The sequence below is a fragment of the Pteropus medius genome, unplaced genomic scaffold, assembly GCF_902729225.1.
Source record: "Pteropus medius unplaced genomic scaffold, Ma_sr-lr_union100, whole genome shotgun sequence".
Taxonomy (NCBI): domain Eukaryota; kingdom Metazoa; phylum Chordata; class Mammalia; order Chiroptera; family Pteropodidae; genus Pteropus; species Pteropus medius.
Genome location: NW_024340692.1, coordinates 377,770 through 396,767, shown reverse-complemented (window position 1 = coordinate 396,767; position 18,998 = coordinate 377,770). Strand labels below are relative to the sequence as shown.

Genomic DNA, 18,998 nt, shown 5'->3' with positions numbered 1-18,998 from the left:
ATGCTTTGCTTTTATTTTCTAAGCATGTTAATATTTAAATTGCAACACTTGTTGAACTTTTTGTATTTTTTCAACTCTGTGTTTCTGCTTTATCTTTTTCAGGTGATCATAGATATAAGATAATTAAGATATGTGAGCCACTTGTTAAATTGAACACTTTCCTATTTTTCACATACTTAAAGAAATAACATCCTAGGTTATCTTTGCATCCTCAACACCTGACCCATTGTTTACCACGTGGCAGACATTCAGTAAATTTCTGTTCAGCAAGGAATGTGTGAATCTGATAATTTCACTTATCATCTTGATTTATTACAGAGAGATCTTTGTATAAAAACCACAGATTTTTTAGTTTTTATTTTTATTATTTCTTTTTAGATTGGTGACTCTGACTTAGAGTATTTGATTTACAACTACAGCAGTTCTTCAGAAGCACACTGCTTCTGGCAAACGAAAACAAGGGTAGATATCCTGCACCATGCAATTCTGTATTACCTGTCCTCTTTCTGAAGTGTTGATAACCATGAAATAAAACAGATTTTTAACTTATTTCAAATTTTAAGAATTAAAAAATGTAAGATAGCAAAGCAGTTATTCATCTCTTTAAAATAAAAAAAAGATATAATCTAATAAGCTTTTAATATTTCTTAGTGTTGTGTGGAAAACAGGATCCTTTTCTATTAGGCTAATAAATGTGATATTTAAAACCACCAATTTGTGTTCTCTTAGGTGAAAAAAAAATCAAACACTTGTAAATTCTAAACTGCTTAAAATCTTGCTACCCCTGCCCCCAGAGAATGTGGTGGAGGGTGGAGGTGGGGTGGAAGGAAAGAACCATTGTATGAGTCAGGGTTCAGTCAGGAAAGAGAAGCCATAGTGGTAATTTGAACAAACAAGTGCTTAATAAAAAGAATTAATTACTAGTAAATAGCAAACATTTCAGACTTCCAGGGAAACAGTAAATCAGTGGAAAGTTGAGGTAAACTGGTTTCTTAAAAGCTTTTGGTTGGAATTTAAAAAGAATTACCAAGACTTAGAGCTTGTGCTTCTATCATTATCTTCTGAATAACATGGATACTGAGGATGGTATATGTTCTTTTGGTGATAATCGACCATTTGAAAGCCTCTCAGCCCTTGACTAGATTCTTAACAGAGGTAGAGAGCAGAAAGACCTTGAGACTTTACCTAGTCCAGTCTTCTGTTTCTGGTCTGGTGAGTGATTAAATCCCTTCTAGCAAAAACCTGTTCTACTTTTCATGGTCTCCAGGGTGAGTTTCCATGCCCCTTCTGATCAAATCTTGACTCAATTTTGTTAAGCCTCGTTTAATTATTATGATAGATGAACAGTTATTCTTTAAAGTTAATGAAAATATATATTGTTCACCTGTATTCACAATTTCTTTTTTAGACCTCTTTAGACCAAGAAGTATTACTAGCAGATGTCTGCTTTATTAATACTTAACATAACTGAACATTTTTATTAAAAGCTTTTTAAAAATAAAGATAATCAATTCTTTTATGTCTATAAAAGATGTTTTATAACCATTCACTGAAATGTTATTTTTTCTATGGTTTCTTTTTTTAATTGAGATGTAACTTGCCTAACATCATTAAGTTTTATTTTTAAACACCTACTTTCTTCTCTGAAACACAGAGCCTATCAGTGCTTTCACAGGTCCTCCCACAGGCTGTGGGGCCAGGATTTGGTGGCTGGTGCTGAAAATCCTTGGTTGCATCTTTGCCCTGGGGACCGTTCCAGTGGGCCATGCCTGCCATGCGCTGTGATAGAGAGACTGTTCTGTGATGTCTTATTCAACACTGTGCCTTTCTCCTGCTACTCTAACCTTAGACAGACAAAAAACAGAGCCTAAACCTGGACATAATACTTCAAGTAGGATTGCTTTTCTCTTACAGTGTGTTTACTCTATCATATCTCTGTAATGTTGCTGCTTTCAACTTAATTATGGTTCATGGTGATTTCCAATTATTTTCTTTTATGCCCATATCCACCAGTTTTATTTTTCCTCTCCTAAAGATGACAGTGATAATATTTCTCTGTATTTTGCAACTTTAGGTACTGTGCTAGGTTCTTTATTGACATTGTCTCATTATCTACCTCAATAATCTGGGCAGGAAGGTAGTCGTAACTCCCATTTTACAAATAAGAAAAGTAAGGCTCTGAGAAATTGCCTAACAGCTGAAATCCTCATCTTTTAAATCTCAAATCAAACGCTGTTTGTCATTAGTCTAAAGAAATTGACTTGTCTTTAATGAATTTCATCTTGGGAAAAAATCTTTTAGAGGGAGCGCTATAAATTTAGATATTTAATTTTATAAAATTTATAAAATTTGATTGTCCAGTTTCTACTCTCTCAAATTGAAAATGAAAATTAGTGTATATTTCTTTATTTGTCTAGATACTTTTCTTTGCATATACAAGCAAATACAAATATATAATCTCTCCACACTCCAGCCCTTAAAAAAAAAAATTGGTAGTATTCCAGGCATACTATTTGTAACTTGTATTTTCATGTGGGAGATCTTTTCATATCAATAAAGATAGAGCTTCCTTGTTTGTTTTTAAAGTGACGTTTGCTTTCAAATAAATATTATCTCCACTCTTAAGCATATACTTAAGATACTGAAGACCTATGTCCTCACAAAAACTTACAGGAATGTTCATAGCATTATTCATAAAAGTGGAAATTAATGGACATTGGTCCATTAATTGATGAATGGATAAACAAAATATTGTATATCCATACAATGGAATATTATTTGACAGTGACACGAAATATTGATACGAGCTACAATATGGATGAGCCTTGAAAACATGCTAAATTAAAGAAGCTAGTCAAAAAAGACCCCATGTTGTGTGGTTCCTATTATATGAAATAGCCAAAATAGAAACAGAGTGGATTAGTGGTTACTGCAGGTTGGAGTGGGGATCAAGAGAATGAAGAGTGATGGTTAATGGATATGGGATTTCCTTTTGGGGTAATAAAAATGTTCTAAAATTAGATAGTAATGACGGTTATAAAACTATCAATTACTAAAATCCACTGAGTTGTAAACTTTAAAAGGATGGATTTTATGGCATGTGAATCATATCTCAATAAAGCTATTAAAGTTTTTTTATAAAGCTTAACTTTTACTTCCCATACTTTCAATTGTTATCCTTATTCATATAAGTTAATCTCCAATAATAGGACAGTTATTGGATAATTTAGAGATTTCTAAATTGTATCATTATACTCTAATCATTTTATTCATAGGCAATACTAATGTTTCTTTAATGTCTGTGGCTTCTCCTGAGCCATCTGGGCACTCAGCTCACCTTGGCAGAGTTCTATCCATTCTCTGTCCCTGACTGCACTACTTTATTACTGTAAGGAGCCATTTCTCAGATTGACATAAGCATAGCATCTTCTTTGAGTATCGTTTCAGTTTAGAGCTGTCAGGCTATTTCTTATTGCAGAAGTTATTCACAATTATTAATGAATTCCCAGGCTCCAGCTGAACCGACTCTGTTCCTGTCAACGTACTGTCGATTACAAAAAATGAATTGTCCTCAGTCCAAGTCTGCCATCTGCCCAGGGCTGCTTTTTACCAGGGATTGGAGTTGGGCAAATAGTGTTTTTTTTTTTCTTTCTATTTTCCCTCTCATTGGTGAATATTTTCTTAGTGACAGTGGCTTTTTCCAAACTCTTTTGCCTCTGGATCTTATTTATTGATCCACTTTTTTTTTTTCTGCTTTAACTGGGAGCAAATGGTAAATACAAGGAAAAATAGTGATAAACTGTTTTAGAGTTCCATATAACAGCTCTTTTCTCAATGTAATCCTATTAGCTCAAATATGTGCAGAGAGGTTTGGGGCAGGAATTGAACATTTTGTATTTTGTTGGGAGGATTGATTTCGTAATGAAATATAAAATATGAATGTCAAATATATTTCTATCAAATATATCTCATTTACTCATGTATTTTTTGTGTTTATTTTTCAGCTGCCCTACAAGCTTGTCTTCCCCATAACCAGCATGTATGGGTCAATATTTACAGCCTGGAGGATCCTTGAAGTAATGAGAGAAGAGTCTTCAGTGAGTGACTGGTTGGCTTCAGTAGAGTCATTGCTCCCTGTCACTACAGTGATCCCTGTGCATGTTTTTCTTCTGCTGGCTCACCTCCTTGTTGAAGATAAAGGAAGAAATCTTCGCCAAATACTGAAGGTCACTACAAAATTAGCCCAAGCAGATTCCTCTCAGGTAAAGCAAGAAAATAATGGAACAGGAATGGCTGTAAAGCTTAACTGTTGGAATTATAGATTATTCTTACTTCATGGATGATTTTTATCAAAGTTTTAATTATGGGTTGCTGTTCTTATGTTCCCAATTTGTTCTTTTTTTCTCCTTATGCTGAGTTAATGTATACTTAATGATGCAAACATTTCTTTAATGAGAACACATTTTGCAAGGAAATCTGCATATAATGCTATTCTGGTATTTTTGTTTATTGCTGAATTTGCTCCTTTGTAATGCTTTTGTTAACTCTTGGAGCCTATTCCAAAATGAATATCCTTTAGTTCTAAAATTGATCTTTTAATGTGGGCAAAAAATAATTCAGTTTAAAGTTACCTATACGACAGGCATTAATCTTTTTGACTTGTTGAAATTTGATCTTATCTTCATTTAATAAACAAAAAAATTGTGTCCTTGCTATATATAGTACTGATCACTATGTTGGGATGTAAGGATAAACAATCATTTTGCTATCTTCCCAGGGCTTAGAGTGTAATAAGAAAACAGTCAGACATTAATAAGCTTCCCCCCACCACTTTTAAACTAACCATATATTTAGCATAGTACTCTAATTTTTTTCTATTGGGTAGAATCTCTAGAACACATTTCCTGTGAAGTGAAGGGTTTTCTTACCAAGTAGATATGGTATTTTTATTATTTCTTGTTTATTGGTATCTGTGCTTGTGTTTCTTTTCAAGCTTGGTGAGGGAAAAAAAGTCCATCTCTTTATGGAAAATTATGTATTCCCATAGGAAAAAATTGGTGGTGAAGGTGGATAAATGTTTAAGCTATGAAGTTAAAGTGTTTGGAATTCCTTTTTGTCCCCAATTTGTCATGTTTATTCCTTTTTGTCAGGGAAACAACTGCTGCTATCTCACAATTAGTTTTCCTTCTGACCAGACCTCTTCTGGTCTGATTCTGTAATGTACACAAAGTTCCTTTGCCTCCTACTTTATTTCTGCCTTCACCTTCTGTAATGATCTTGCTTCTACCAAATGTTTTCTTTCAGCGTTGACACTTTGTAGGATAATCTCTTTAGAATCGTTAACACACAGATAATGTCTGGAGATTATCTAAAAAAGTCATCTAGTGGGTTACTTGATCTGTGTATGCTGCCGATATTAAACATAGATGAGATCAATATGTGTATATATAGATACTCAGGAAATGCATCGAGTCTTTGAAATTCTAGGGTGATACTTTCTGTTATGAGTCACAGAAACCCATCTGTTTTAAACTGTTTTTATTAGCTCTAGAATTTAGAATAAACATGGCTTAGACAGTGTATTCATTGCAGTTTCTTTCTTCTCTGAATTGACTGGAAGCCCAAAGCCTTATAACCTTATATTCACAATCCAAAAGGAAGAGAGTGGTAGAGATATTTGGATTGGCTTTGCTTGGGTCAGGTGCCCAAATGGGATCAACCATTGGCCAGGATAATGGGGCACTTTAATTGGTGATCCTGGGTAGAATGGAGGTGGGTAAAGTGTCAGGGGCTTAAAATTATCTATGCCACTAGGATCATGTGGAATGAGGGAGGGATCAGTCCCTAAAGGAAAAATAGTTTCCTGGTAATAAAAGTGGGAGTATGTGAAATAGAAAAAAATGTGGAGAACTTCTCAATTAGTGTTTTGAGTTTCAGGTATGTTAAGATATTATCCCTGTCCCCCGCCAACTCTCAGCTGTCAGGGAGCCAGGTTGTCTAAGCTCAGGGTGCCAGAAGTCCTTTGCTGGTAGCTTCTGGCCACCTGGTGTTTCATTTATTCACCCTAGTATCCTTATAAACATTATTTTTCATGTGTGCCGTGAAATGAAAAAAGTTGGGAAGCACTAGAGTGACCATTCAGGTTCATTTATTCAGTGAATGTTTATTAAGAAGCAGCGCTATAAATCGAAGTCGTTACATTCTTTTGGTTACTTTTTGGGTAGTTTTAAGTAATGAGGAAAAATACCTGGTGTAATTGTGTTTGTTAAGACAAATGGTGGGGTAAATGTTTAGATATAATTACTCAAATTCATGAAGAAACAAAGACAATATTATTAATAAGAACTTGGAAGTGGAGTTAAGTGTTTCGAAAAGGACAAAACAAGTATCCTAGAAGTAGGATATCAGATTTTTTCCCTCACTTTTCTTTATGAAGTGCCCATTTTATATCATTTCACTGGCCTTTCGCTACAAAGCAAAGCAGCCAAAAGAAGAGTGAATATTTTGAAAAAAACAAGTTTTCTGATTGTAAGTAGATAGTTGGAGTAGATTCTATTCAAATATTAGTGTTGCAATTTATTATTGGAGGAATGTTTTCTATTTCTTTAGGTTGACAAGACTACATGAAATGTATTCATATTCATGTGTGTTTGTCTTTTCTCACCTTATAAAAAGAAGCTATATTATGTATAAGCAATCATTGGCTTAAATTCATGTGGGAGTTGATAGTAAAGAAAAGTCGTGGACTACTAATGAGCAGGAGCTAAGTAAATAGGTAAGAGTAAGAATTTAGAGGCTGTCTTCTGCATCCATTTTGGTGGTCACTTAACCTCTATAGTAGAATTTGCTGCCTGCAGTACACTTATCTAAGTATTGTGTTTGTTTGACAAATATTGAAAGAGGGCCATATGTGAAGTATGTTTTGGTATTATTGTTATTCTAAAGTATTAATAGAAATTATTTTTAGTAATATTAGTTAATAGCAATACAAATTATCAATATAAACTAATGATGTTAAATTAGTATTCATAATGGTAAGAAAATGTGCTTTTAAAAAAATGTGATTCTGTTACTTCCTGTTGTGCAGTTTGATGGATCTCCCTTTCCCAATGAGTTTTTAATCCTTAGTTTCTCACTTGATTTCCCTGTGGAATGCATTTTCCATTAGGTTTAATACATGTAGGGCCATGGAAGATTATGACACTAAATAGTCTAAAGGGAACTGACCTTGTGAGTACCGTTTTAGAGTTGACTGGATACAGATGATGTTAAAATAACTAGATATCCAAAGCTATAGCAATAAATCAACACTTAAAAAAAAAATAAGAAACTTTTCCCCCCCATATCTTGAAATGCTGTCAGCAGTTACTAATAATCCCTATAGTTTTCTCACCTGGACATGAGACTTAATTTGCAGAAGATACAAGCTCAGGTCAGGCAGTGCTCAGTAAAAGTTGAATGCTTTTTTATGTTCTTGGAGGGAATGTCTTAGAGTGTCCTGGGGAGAGATCCAAGAATGAGCATCCTGTGTGAATTTCCATGGATCTTGAAAGTTTTAAATACATGGATTTACTTTAAAGACAGGTTTTTATATTATAGTCTGTGGTTATAATAAATGGAGTGCCAACTATTTCCTGAATTTCTGTCCCCCCGCCCCCTCGGCAATAGCAGTTGATAGATTCACATGCTTTTTGGTTATGTTTATATAACACTTACTGCCTTTCTGACAACTGAGTAATGTTATCATTATTATTTATTTATTTATTTTTACATTTTGAGATAAATTATTCAGGCTGCCTTCAGAGATGCCTGAATGACAGTCGGAGTACATGGCTTCATGTCTCATGTATAAAAGTGTCTAGTTGGCCTTATTCTTTCCTCTTCAGAGATAAAAAGAGAGCTATTTCCTACCTCTGATTTATCCAGGATCTGGTCACATATGATATGAAACCGATGGTTATTGAATGTTAAACATAGGCTATAATGTGGACCTCAGGCCGAATGCAGACATGTTCTGTTTTATAGCTTTTTAAGGGTAATATCAAATCATATTTCAACCTTTAGCCAATGATTGACCAATCTGTGTAACATGATTGTGGACATTTTGGAACTGTCTAAGGCTGACATAACTTCCTTAAGAGGTTAATAACTTAATCAACAAGTGTTGATTGACATTCTATTTCCCCATCTATGAGAGCCCAGCATAATGACATCTCACTTGTGAAGAACCACATCTGGCTCTGTCATCTGCACTGTGTGCCTCCAGTACACAATAGGTGATAGCACAAGTTTTGTACTTATCCCATTCCATATACATGATTGTATCTTGCTTCTAAGACTTTCAACCAGAAACCTTACTTTTTCTTCCTCTATGCCTATCCTTCTCTTTCATTTATGATTTTATGTTTAGTTAGTTGCCAACTCCGACTTTGGATTCCAGTAATTGCCACCATGTTTCCTCTGGCAGCTTCAGGTACACTCTTCTATATCTACCTGGGACTCCCCCCACTCATCCCTCATGATGTTTCTCTGGCCCTTGACCCTTTGAGAAGGAAGAGGTATTACTTACCTTTTAAAACCTTCTCTAGTATCTATTAGCTTAGCTGTATTAACTATATTATTAGCTAATTACTTAGTGTATACTTATTAATATATTAAATATATAGTAATTATAATTATTAGAAATGTATTAAATATTATAGTTATTATATTAGCTATATTATTAACTGTAACTTCTCTTTAGCTGTTGGTATTGAGAGTTCCTCACTTGAAGCATTATATCCTAGAGAATAAGAGAAATGCTGAAGGAAGCTGTAAGTTCTGTGAAACTCAGTACCTCTTTCAAATCTTTGGTGCTTGCTTCTCTTGCTTGGAAGTGAGGATAGAGTTGTGTTTTTGTTTTATTTTGTTTTTACTTGCATTTTACAACTCTGAGGCCACTTCTTTTTGATATTTTGGTTGTTAAATCTAGCTAAAGGTCTTGCTTAATGGGAACAATTGCTATCTTTGATAATTTTATTTTATCCTTTAATGTTTTTAGGGCTTAATTTGTTCCATTTGTAAAAGTATACCCACTTTTGAGCCATTTGAAATCATTTATGTGGCTAGGTTCATGGCCCATGACTTACTGGTCTTTTAAAAGTCATATATTATCAAATAGTAAAAAGTTGACTTTCAAGGCAGAATCCTGTGATAGTTCTACTTAGGGTCATAAGCCATATTTTAACATAGCAAATGAATAGGAAATGTGTGAAATTTAATGGTCTGTAAGTTATGCTGAGAAAAGGAGAAAATATATTCTGCAAAAGAACTTGCACAAAGAGTCTTTGGACACTTTGCACTCTTCTATTGTCACCAAAGTTCTGTGAATTGCTACCCCCTGAAGTCAGTCTGCTTCCTGAAGTCTGGTTGTTTTTCACACTAGCGAAAAGAAGCCAGAATATACAGTACTTTCAATAAAGAACATTAAGATAAGGAGTGCTATACTAGTATACCCTTGGAGCTATCACATCGATTATGCCTAGAGCAAAATTGGGATGAGCTTGCCAGCATAAAGCGATTAGACAAAGAGAAACATGGACCAAATACAAAGTCAGATATCTGTTTCTTCCTGTGGCAATATGTTTATTTCTTCATTAGAAAACCCACATAGATATCTGTAGAATCATATGTTTTTAGCTGGCGTTTGAACCTTTTAACTTTTTACTTTTTTTACTTTTGTACTTTTTTACTTTTTCTTTTCTTTTCTTTTCTTTTTTTTTTGCCTGAAGCCCAGAGTTTATGTTCAGGGAGGCAGTTCTGAGTTTCTTTGGAGGAGTCTATAGATTATAAATTTCTTAAAATTCTGACTGAAAAATTTATTTGTGATTTTCAGTTCAAACCTATATCACCGTGACACTAGCTTACTAATATACTGCAAGAAAAGTCATTTGTCTTGTGTCACTGAACACAGCGTATCAGAAATGGTGCGGGTTGATGAAGTTTGGTGAGGATAGGGCCCAGAACTGCACTGAGAACAGTGGAGACTGTCTGCCCCCATGTGAGTATCAGGTAACAGTAGCTTTGTCTCCTGGTTAAAATCTTAGGATTGGCTTCTCGTGCGGGTGAAAGACTCAGAGGGGAATCAGCACATTTTTTGGTAACTTTGAATTTTATAATGGCCATGAGGAATTCTGCTCAAGGGGAAAAATACACTGAAGTCCACCATTGCCTGAATAAAATTTTTCTAATTTAGTCAATGGGCAGGGAGGGAAGGGAGGGGGTATTGGTCCCTTGCCTACTTGCATCATGGCCAGACACCCTAAAGTGAGCTGCCAGTTGATATCCCTTATTATTCATTCTTCAGCCCAGCCCTTCCATAGTCAGCCCTTCAAATCAGAAGAGTCTTATTTAAGGAAACATTTTCTTACATTTACAGAAGAAACCCATGTCACCTCTCTAGGTTTAAATGCAGTCTACTCATTTAGAAGCTCAACTAAGTTCTTGAACAAAGTAATAGCTAATAAAAACAGCCAATATTTACATACTTTTCTGTACCAGTCACTATTCTAATCATTTTATTTGCATGTATTCATTGACTCTCTGAATACTCGGCCCTTTAAGTTTGGGGTACCACCACTGTTTAGGAACTGAGGCACAGAGTTCGATTAACTTCCCCAAAGTTGCACAGCTAGTAATTGGCAAAGGCAGGATTCAAACTCAGCACGTATAGTTCCAGATCTGCGCTGTTTACCCAATATGCTCTACTCTCTCTCCACAACTTTTAGTTAAAACATTTTAAAAACATTTTTGAAAGTAAAGAAGATTCATTAGCTTTATATTTTTTTAGAATGGCCTAGTCAGTGTGAAGGTAATTAAATGCTAAGAGAGGAAGGAACTTCAACATTTGTTTGAAATCTGGCCATCTCTTCAGTCTTGTGTGATTATTTCTGCCTTTATTATGCTAGCTTCCTTTGGCCCTTCTATAAATAGGCAAATCACATTTAACCAGATATTTATACCTGAATAGAATATCTATACACAAAGTCATGACTTGTGTAAGCACATATCAAGAGAAAGGCTGAGAAGGTCTAAGTGAATCAGCCTCAGTAAGCATGTTGTAATTTGAGTTATTGCTTAATGGTCAAAAATTAACTTTTTTTGTTCATTCATTTTTAATGACAGTAGGAAGATTCTAAAATCTAATCAAATACAGGGATATTTTTTAGTGAATAAAAAATAGGTTATGGTATTTCCTTTATTTTGAAAAATGTTTACAAAATGTTGAGAAAATTACACCTTGGTTGTTAGTTTTGAACCATTTAAAAGGCCGGACAAGTTATACGGTTAATTTAGGATCTTGAAACAGCACAAAAGAATGAGTTATTCAGTACATAGTCATGGAGAACCTCTTTGGGGCATACATTTTAATTGGAACTTGGGATACAAAGTCAGTTATTGGGGAACTCACAGTGTATAAGGAAGATAGGCTTCCAGTGTATTGATTGGACTTTTGGAGACCATGTGTCCTGTCATTCCTGTTTATTAGCATTCCTGTGGTAGTAGATCATGTCTGCATATAAGATAGTTTATGTATTTTTTTTCCTCTACCTAAAACAAGCATATAAAAATATTTGTAACCTGAATTTGTCGTATCACAGAGTCAGACAGTACTAAAGATGAATGAAATGAGTAAGGACAAGTTAGCATTTCAAAGTGTTCTATAGTTATCTTAAATGAAAGCTTTTTTCAAAGAAATTTTCAGTAGATTACAATTAGATTTAAAATTCATAAAATGAATTCCTCAAGAGAAACTGTCTTACTTGTTTTTGTTTCCTGATAACCTTGAAGAGTTCTGGGCTTTGATAACGGTTTTATTGCCTGATTGAATTAACACAAATATATTAGATGTATGTACCTTTCATCCTAGAAACAATAAACTGTTTTCTAATATTGTCATGTATTACCAAAACTAATAGAAGGAACAGTGTGGAGTCCAGGGAGAGAGATTAGGTTAGGTTAGATCATAGTAAAATCTTATTAAATAAAATCCTATTAATTTAGGATTCTGAGTAATTTGATGTAGGCTGAGTTAAAACATAAGCTGATGTGGAAGCTATTGTTTTTAGGCACTTTGGGTTTGCTCATTTGCATTAGTACAATGAATGTGACAATTTAAAATGATCAAATTATCTATTCATTAAGACATATCAGCAGGGACTGGTACTTGGCAACACTTGGCTAATTAGTTTGTTACAGTATTTTTGCGAAAGCAATTGAATTTTATTTCTTTAACATTTCTCTCTAATCCAGTCTTGTCTATCTTTATTGTTTCTACTAGCCTGAATTATTTTTAGTGATAATTATAGAGGTGGCATTTTACTCTACTTATGTATATTTGTCAAATTGTATTCAATTTTTAATAGTGCAACTTGCTCAGCATTAAGTAGAATTTTCACTCAGCTTGAAATACTGTAGATACCTCGTTTTTATCAGGTCCTATTTTATTTGCCAAGCATTTTCAAGTCATTGATTTAGTCTATGTATGTATGTATGTATATGGCAAACTTCCTATATGGCAGGTTCTAGTAATACTAAGATGAAAGGATATAGTCTTTGTTTTCAGAGATCCAAGAAAATTACTGTTCAGTACAGATGGTAATTGGCATTGTGGAGGTATGTAAGTATCTCTGGAACATACATGAAGAGACTCACCAGTTTCTCTGATGCAGGGAAAAGGGGAGGCATTCTAGGCACGATGAAGAGCATATGCAAAGACGCAAATGTGTAGCAGGTCCCATTGGGGTAGTGACTGCAAGTAGTACTATATGAAACTGGGATATGCATAAGGCAAGGGAAATTGATCTGGAGTGGATACTGGGCAAGCATTTGGAAGCAAGATCCTGAAGAACCTTGAAGTCAGATATAGAGGAGGTAAAGTTACATTAACAGGATGATACATTTTGGTGGGGACCTTAAGATATCAAAATGAGACAGAATACCTGGTAGAACTTGTAGAGCAGTGGGAATAAACCTCGATGTCTGAGTACTACTACGATATTTAACCCCTCACTTATATCAAGGGTCTAGAAGTTAGGAAATGAGAGGGTAGTTGAAAAGAAAAAGGAGAATTCTTGGAGAAGGTTGCTGGAGTGCTGAGTCCTACAAGTGCTAGCCCCTTATTTTAAGCCTCATGACAGGGACTTCAGCAGAACCCCACGTCCCCCCATCCAGCTGGATGTGTATCCCTTGCAGTTGGAGCCTACAGATGTATATGGTGGGTTGGCGACTGCCCAAAAATCTAAAAGGGAGTGATGGGCTGGCTAGCTCTGGTGATGGTAGAAGCGAAGGAGAGAGTACTGCAGTATTGGCATGCCTAGTTGTCAAAGCAAGGTGTATTAGTGTGTCCTGTAAAGAAAATGTGGGCAGCACGGGCAAGAGAACTACAATAGAATTGTCTCATCTCATTTTATAGGTCTGCTTAGCGGGTATACAGGCCTCTGCTGAGAGAAGCAGTATTCCTAGAGGGAGTGGAACAATTAAACCAGAAGAGAGCATCTCACCTGCCTCAAAAGTCTAAAGAGAACTTAATCTTGTAGGCTTGGGCTGTTTGCCATGAGCAGTAGGAGAATCCTTTTGGGGCATGTGAGCTGTAAAGACAGTCTGAGCCTGTAGCAAAGGAGTGCTGACACTGCTCCTCAGAGGAGTCTGCCCAGATCCAGAGATGGAAAGGGGAAGCTAAGTCTATCAGCATCAATTAAAGGTAGTGAGGTTAAGGGAACCCCTGAGAATTCCTCCAACTGTCACTATAGCCCTTCTTTTCCTGCAGAGATTCTAGATTTAACCACCTTAATCTCATCAGCCAAGCAGTAAGAAATGTATATTTGTTCTTAAGGTTTTGGCTTCTGTGGGCAGTGAATGATGGCAAACCATTTATTGTAGTAAAGATTCCAGATGGTTGGTTCATTTTATACCTTTTCTTTTGGTTTCCACTTTTCAATTTTTTTGCGCTTTGCTGAGGTTTACAAACAGAGGGCTCAAAATTCACTATCTGAAGCTTTTCTCAGTAATGTCATATTATCTTTATAATTAATGGTGCATTGCTGAAATTGAAGCATAAAAGTAATTGCAGTAACCAGTTATGCCCATTCTATCCCTTTTCATGTTTTTCTTCCTTTGAGACATTAGTGGAATTTTATTTTACCCACATGAAACGAGGAACCTTATGCACATTTCTGTTGCCTGGTGGAGAATTCTTGGTACCTGTTTTACAGTGCTCAGTGAGCATTTGATGAGTTCTTAGTTATTTTTGAAGCCAGGGAGGGTTCAGGCAATGGTCTGCAAAATTGCTGAAGAAAGTCCAGGAATCTTTTTTAAAACAGAAAAATGAAGAATCATGCATGCACGTATTAGGTTGTCTTAAATCAAATCCTAGCTGAAGCTGTAGTGACACATGCTGTTCGTGAAAGACTTAATATAGTCCTTCTAATCGGATGAATTGTCTTGTTGTGCAAAAACTGTTATTACACTGTGTGTGAAACCAACCATGCTGCAAGGGGAAAAATTAAATCGCCTGACTGAGAGGTCACTTGTGAATAGTAACACAAGATCTATTACCGTTATTAGAGACTCTGGAGGACATTCACCCTTTTATGGTCTTTCAACTGCTGGAATGAAATATTTTAGTGGTAAATGACACCCTTCTGGGAAATCCTCCTAAGGATTCTCTTTTTTTCTTTTTGGCTGTTTGTATGCTTAAAAAGCGGGGGAGGGGCTTCGGGGAAAAAATTACATTGTTCCTTTCAGATCACTTGAAAATTTTACTTATTTTTGATTTGGTGCGATGACAATTGCCATTGAATGTTCCTCATTACACCATTTTTAATCTGGTTCTATTAGAACCACACTTTATCTTTCATAACATGTCATGCATATTCTGTAATCTTTTCCGTAGGGAAATTCATGCTAACATGAGAGTTTATGTCAAAATCTGGATTAAGCACTTTAAAATATATGAAATGAAAAGTCTGTCTGCTTATTTTGTCGATTTTTCTTTTAAGGGTCTTTTGAGTGTATATAAGGAAGATTATATGAGTATGTATTTTAGTTCTTCATGGCAACCCTGTTGATGGTAAATATTTTAAGAAATATTTTGAGAAGTATTTGAATAGCTATGGATCTGAGATGAAGCTTTATAACACAGTTATTAAATTGGGAACCAGAGTTCCCTTCCAATGGATTATAGTCATTATAAACTGTCAATCCATTCATTATAGTTTATTACCACTCTGGAACTTTCTGCCTTTTTGCTCTATGGTGAGATTAGGTTTGGTGGAGATAAGAAAGAAATAAGAATAGCTACCAATAGCATTACAAATGATCTGGGTAATTTTTTTGTTAATTTTGAAGTCAAATTACTGACTTTTTCCCTTCCCATTATTTGACTTCAGTATCTTTTTTCATTCTTTTTTCTAAGCTTCTTTACCTTATTGCCTAAAAGATATGGAACTGTTAGAGTTATGTGAATAGTCATATAAATTCTGTTGGATTTCTCTATGCCCGCTTTTGTTACAGGTATTTTGATCAGTTCATTAAAACATATCTGTTGAAATGGGAGTTTTTAGAAGAAGGAATAGAGAGAAGGGAATACATTGTCAGTAGGAGTAATCCATAGATATTTGAGTTTCACCTGGAAATAAAAATAATTTAGTAAAATGGGAGATAGAAACCCTTTGTCAGGTTGCTAATGAGAGGCTTGACCTAGCTGCTGCTGCTGCAGCATCTTTGGGGATGATGAGAGATGCAAAATGCGCTGTTGCTAGGCAACTCTCTTGGCTGCCTTTGGAGCAGGTTCATATGTGCTAAGAGCTAATGAATCCTCATGTCTGCTCTTTGAAACTGTTCAAAAGCCAATGAAGACATACCCAGACATTTAGCATTTACAAGTACCTGAACCATTCTTGTCATGTCATTTACTCATTAAAAATTAAGTTGACCATTAATGTATACTAAATATTGCTTACTTTTTCAAGATAGACAAAGATTTGAGCCCTAATAAATATATTTTCAAAAAGGATTTCAATAAGGAATGACTTGGTTCTGACCGATGCTAGTCAGATTATTCTGTGAAGGCTATTTTAAATTTGAATGCTTTACTTTTTCACCAAAGTGTTAAGTTACTGAAACTTGCCTCTTTAAGCCTCTTAGAAAGCTTTTAATTACACCGTCTTCATGCCTTGCTCAAAACAAGAATATTTCCGAAGACCATAGGAATCTGGAACCCAGGATTAATTTTGTGGGTGGCCTGTCTAAAGATCCCCCTGCCCCCAAATCCTGGACAGTAGCCATAAGATAAGCCACAGAACATGAATTAAAGTCTGTTAAGAAGCATCACTGGATCAGATAATGAATTTAACTACTTGTAAGATCCCACCCAACTTCTAATACCTGTCTCTCAGGGGTGTTGTAAAGATTACAAGATCTTCTGCATGAAAAAACATTGTAAAACACCCTATAAATGATAGTTTTTGCAGTGATTTCTAAGGGATTCTCTAAATTCAACAAACATTTTGTGTTGCTGGATTATTAGCTATTAGTCAGGCTTGTTAATTTTTAGTAGGATATGAGATAATTATAGTGGGATTTATTTGTAACAGTATTTAAACTATACCTGTTTATTTATATTATTTTTATTATATTTTCATTGCATTAACCTGTAATTTCTCTTAATGTCACAGAATTTAATATAATACCATGTGATAGAAGTCACTCAATAAATATTTATTACTTAAAATTGTGTAAACCTTCTGTATAGACTCTCTAAATGGAATTGTTTCATTACTTATAATATTGCAAAATATACTGGAGGTTGATGCCTGCGTTTTCTCATCTGTAAAATGTGAATAATAGAAGAACCCAACTAATTAACTTCATTGTGTGGATTAAATGAGATAATCCAGAGTATAGTACCTGGTTTATAATCAGTGCTCAAGAAAAGTGGTGTATTAAAATTGTAGTTGATTTTCATAGATCCTTTTATTCATTTCACAATTATTTATCTGTCGCCTCATGTTCTTGGAGCATTGCCAGGCTCTTTAGCAAGATAAACACGTGTCTTGCCCATTTGGCGCTTATTGTCATACTTCATTCCCCAACTATATGAAGAGATATTAATTGTTTTCTGTGTGTGCCTCTTTTTATGTGTGTGTGTATGTGTGTATGGGTGTTTTAAACTACATTTAGATACATAAAAGGAATGGAGAATAGTGCTGTTCAGTAGAAATATAATATGAGCCGCATATATAGGTTTAAATTTTGTGGTAGCCACATAAAAAAGTGAAAATAAATAGGGAAAATTATTTTTAAAAATGTTTTACTATATCTGAAATGTTATTTCAATATATATTCTAATCAAATTAGTGAAATATTTTATATATAATTTTTGTACTAAACCTTCCAAATCTGGTTTATAATTTACGCTTAAAGCACATCTCAATTCAGATTAGCTACATTGTAAGTGCTCATTAGCCACATGTGGCTAGTGGCTACTGTGTTGAATAATGCCGAAATAGTAAAAAATCTCTGCTCATTTTTTTGATATAAATGTAAATAAGAAATATGCTTCTTATTGATTTAATTTGCTGAAAATAGCCTCGCAGTCTCTATAGTGGAATAGAAGCTTAAAATGATTAAGAACATTAATACTTAAAACTGGGTTTTCAGGAATATACTAAGAGGGTAATAGAATCATGTAGCTTTATTTAAGTGGAAATAGCCAGTCTCAATACTTAACTTTGTAACCCTTCCTTCTGAAGTTAGTTGTGAGTTTAATTTAGCTCATGTTTACTGAGTATTTGCTGTGTGTGTGGTCCTGAGCAAATACAAAGAATAGGCACAGAGTTGCTGCCTGTAAGGTGTTCACAAGCTGGTGTGGGCAACAGTTTAGGGATTAATACTGTTACCCGAAGTATACTGAAAAGGTGTGCACAAAGCTAGAGTGACAAACAGTACTTAGAATATTCTTTTCCTAGAAAGGGGCGAACAGTTTATTATTTTAAAATATTTTTCATGGTTCTAAACTTTCATAGTTGTAAATTATTATTTTCATGGTTAGTGCATGGATAGTCGAACTAACAGTTTGAAAAAGGAAGAACATGTACAAGTTCCATTAGCAAGAAGAAGGACTAGATGTGCCTTGAAAAATAATCTGAGCAAGAAGGTAGGGGAGACTTTATTCCCTGACATCATCTGTCTTCTATGGGCAGGAAATCTGACCTCAGTCTAATTCCTCCACTGAGCCTTTGCTGGGTTCTACTGCCACCTTGCCTACTTTCTACTCTTCTGCCTACTTGTCCTGTCTCTACTGGTCATTTAACTTTCAGTTCCATTCATCACTTCTTGAAGCATTGCTGAAAATAATTTTAGTAAAATAACATTTTATTTTACTAAAATAATATTTATATGTAGTAATAATATATAAATAAGTAATATAGAATTATGTACAGTAGTCATAAATAACCCTATTTGTCTTAATGTACCTCCCCCCAATATACTCACACATATGCACACAAAGGCATTATGTTATATATGTTTCTTTGCAGTTTGTGTTTTTCTCATTAATATGTTATAGCCATCTATCAGTTAGTTTACAAGATTTATGGTTTTTGAAGGATGCTGCTGTTCCACAGTGTATTAATAGCTTACTGTATGCATATGTTTCTGTGTTGATAGATGTTTAGGTCATCTATGTTTTTGTTGTTGTTATTGCTGCCATTACAGATAATATGGCAAACATCTGAGGCATTCTTGGGCACAACAGCCTTTTAGAACAACATTTTCCTATAGACCTTTCTGCAGTGATGGAACTGTTCTGTAATCTGCTGTTTAATATGGTGACCACTCGTCACATGTGACTACCAAGCACTCTAAATTTGGCTAGTGTGACTGAGTAACTGGAGCTTTAATTTTATTTAATTTTCATTAATTTAAATTCAAATTTAAATAGTCACATGTGACCAGTG

General features: G+C 34.7%; 1 protein-coding gene across 3 annotated transcripts in view; it reads left to right on the top strand.

The window, feature by feature from the left end:
- FOCAD (focadhesin) overlaps positions 1-18,998 on the top strand; it is a 262,544-nt gene that overhangs the window by 91,851 nt on the left and 151,695 nt on the right. For all 3 annotated transcript variants that reach the window (XM_039868697.1, XM_039868772.1, XM_039868837.1), the window contains exon 11: positions 4,005-4,262. In XM_039868697.1, coding sequence (XP_039724631.1) covers positions 4,005-4,262 — 258 coding nt within the window. The remainder of the gene's footprint in view (positions 1-4,004; positions 4,263-18,998) is intronic.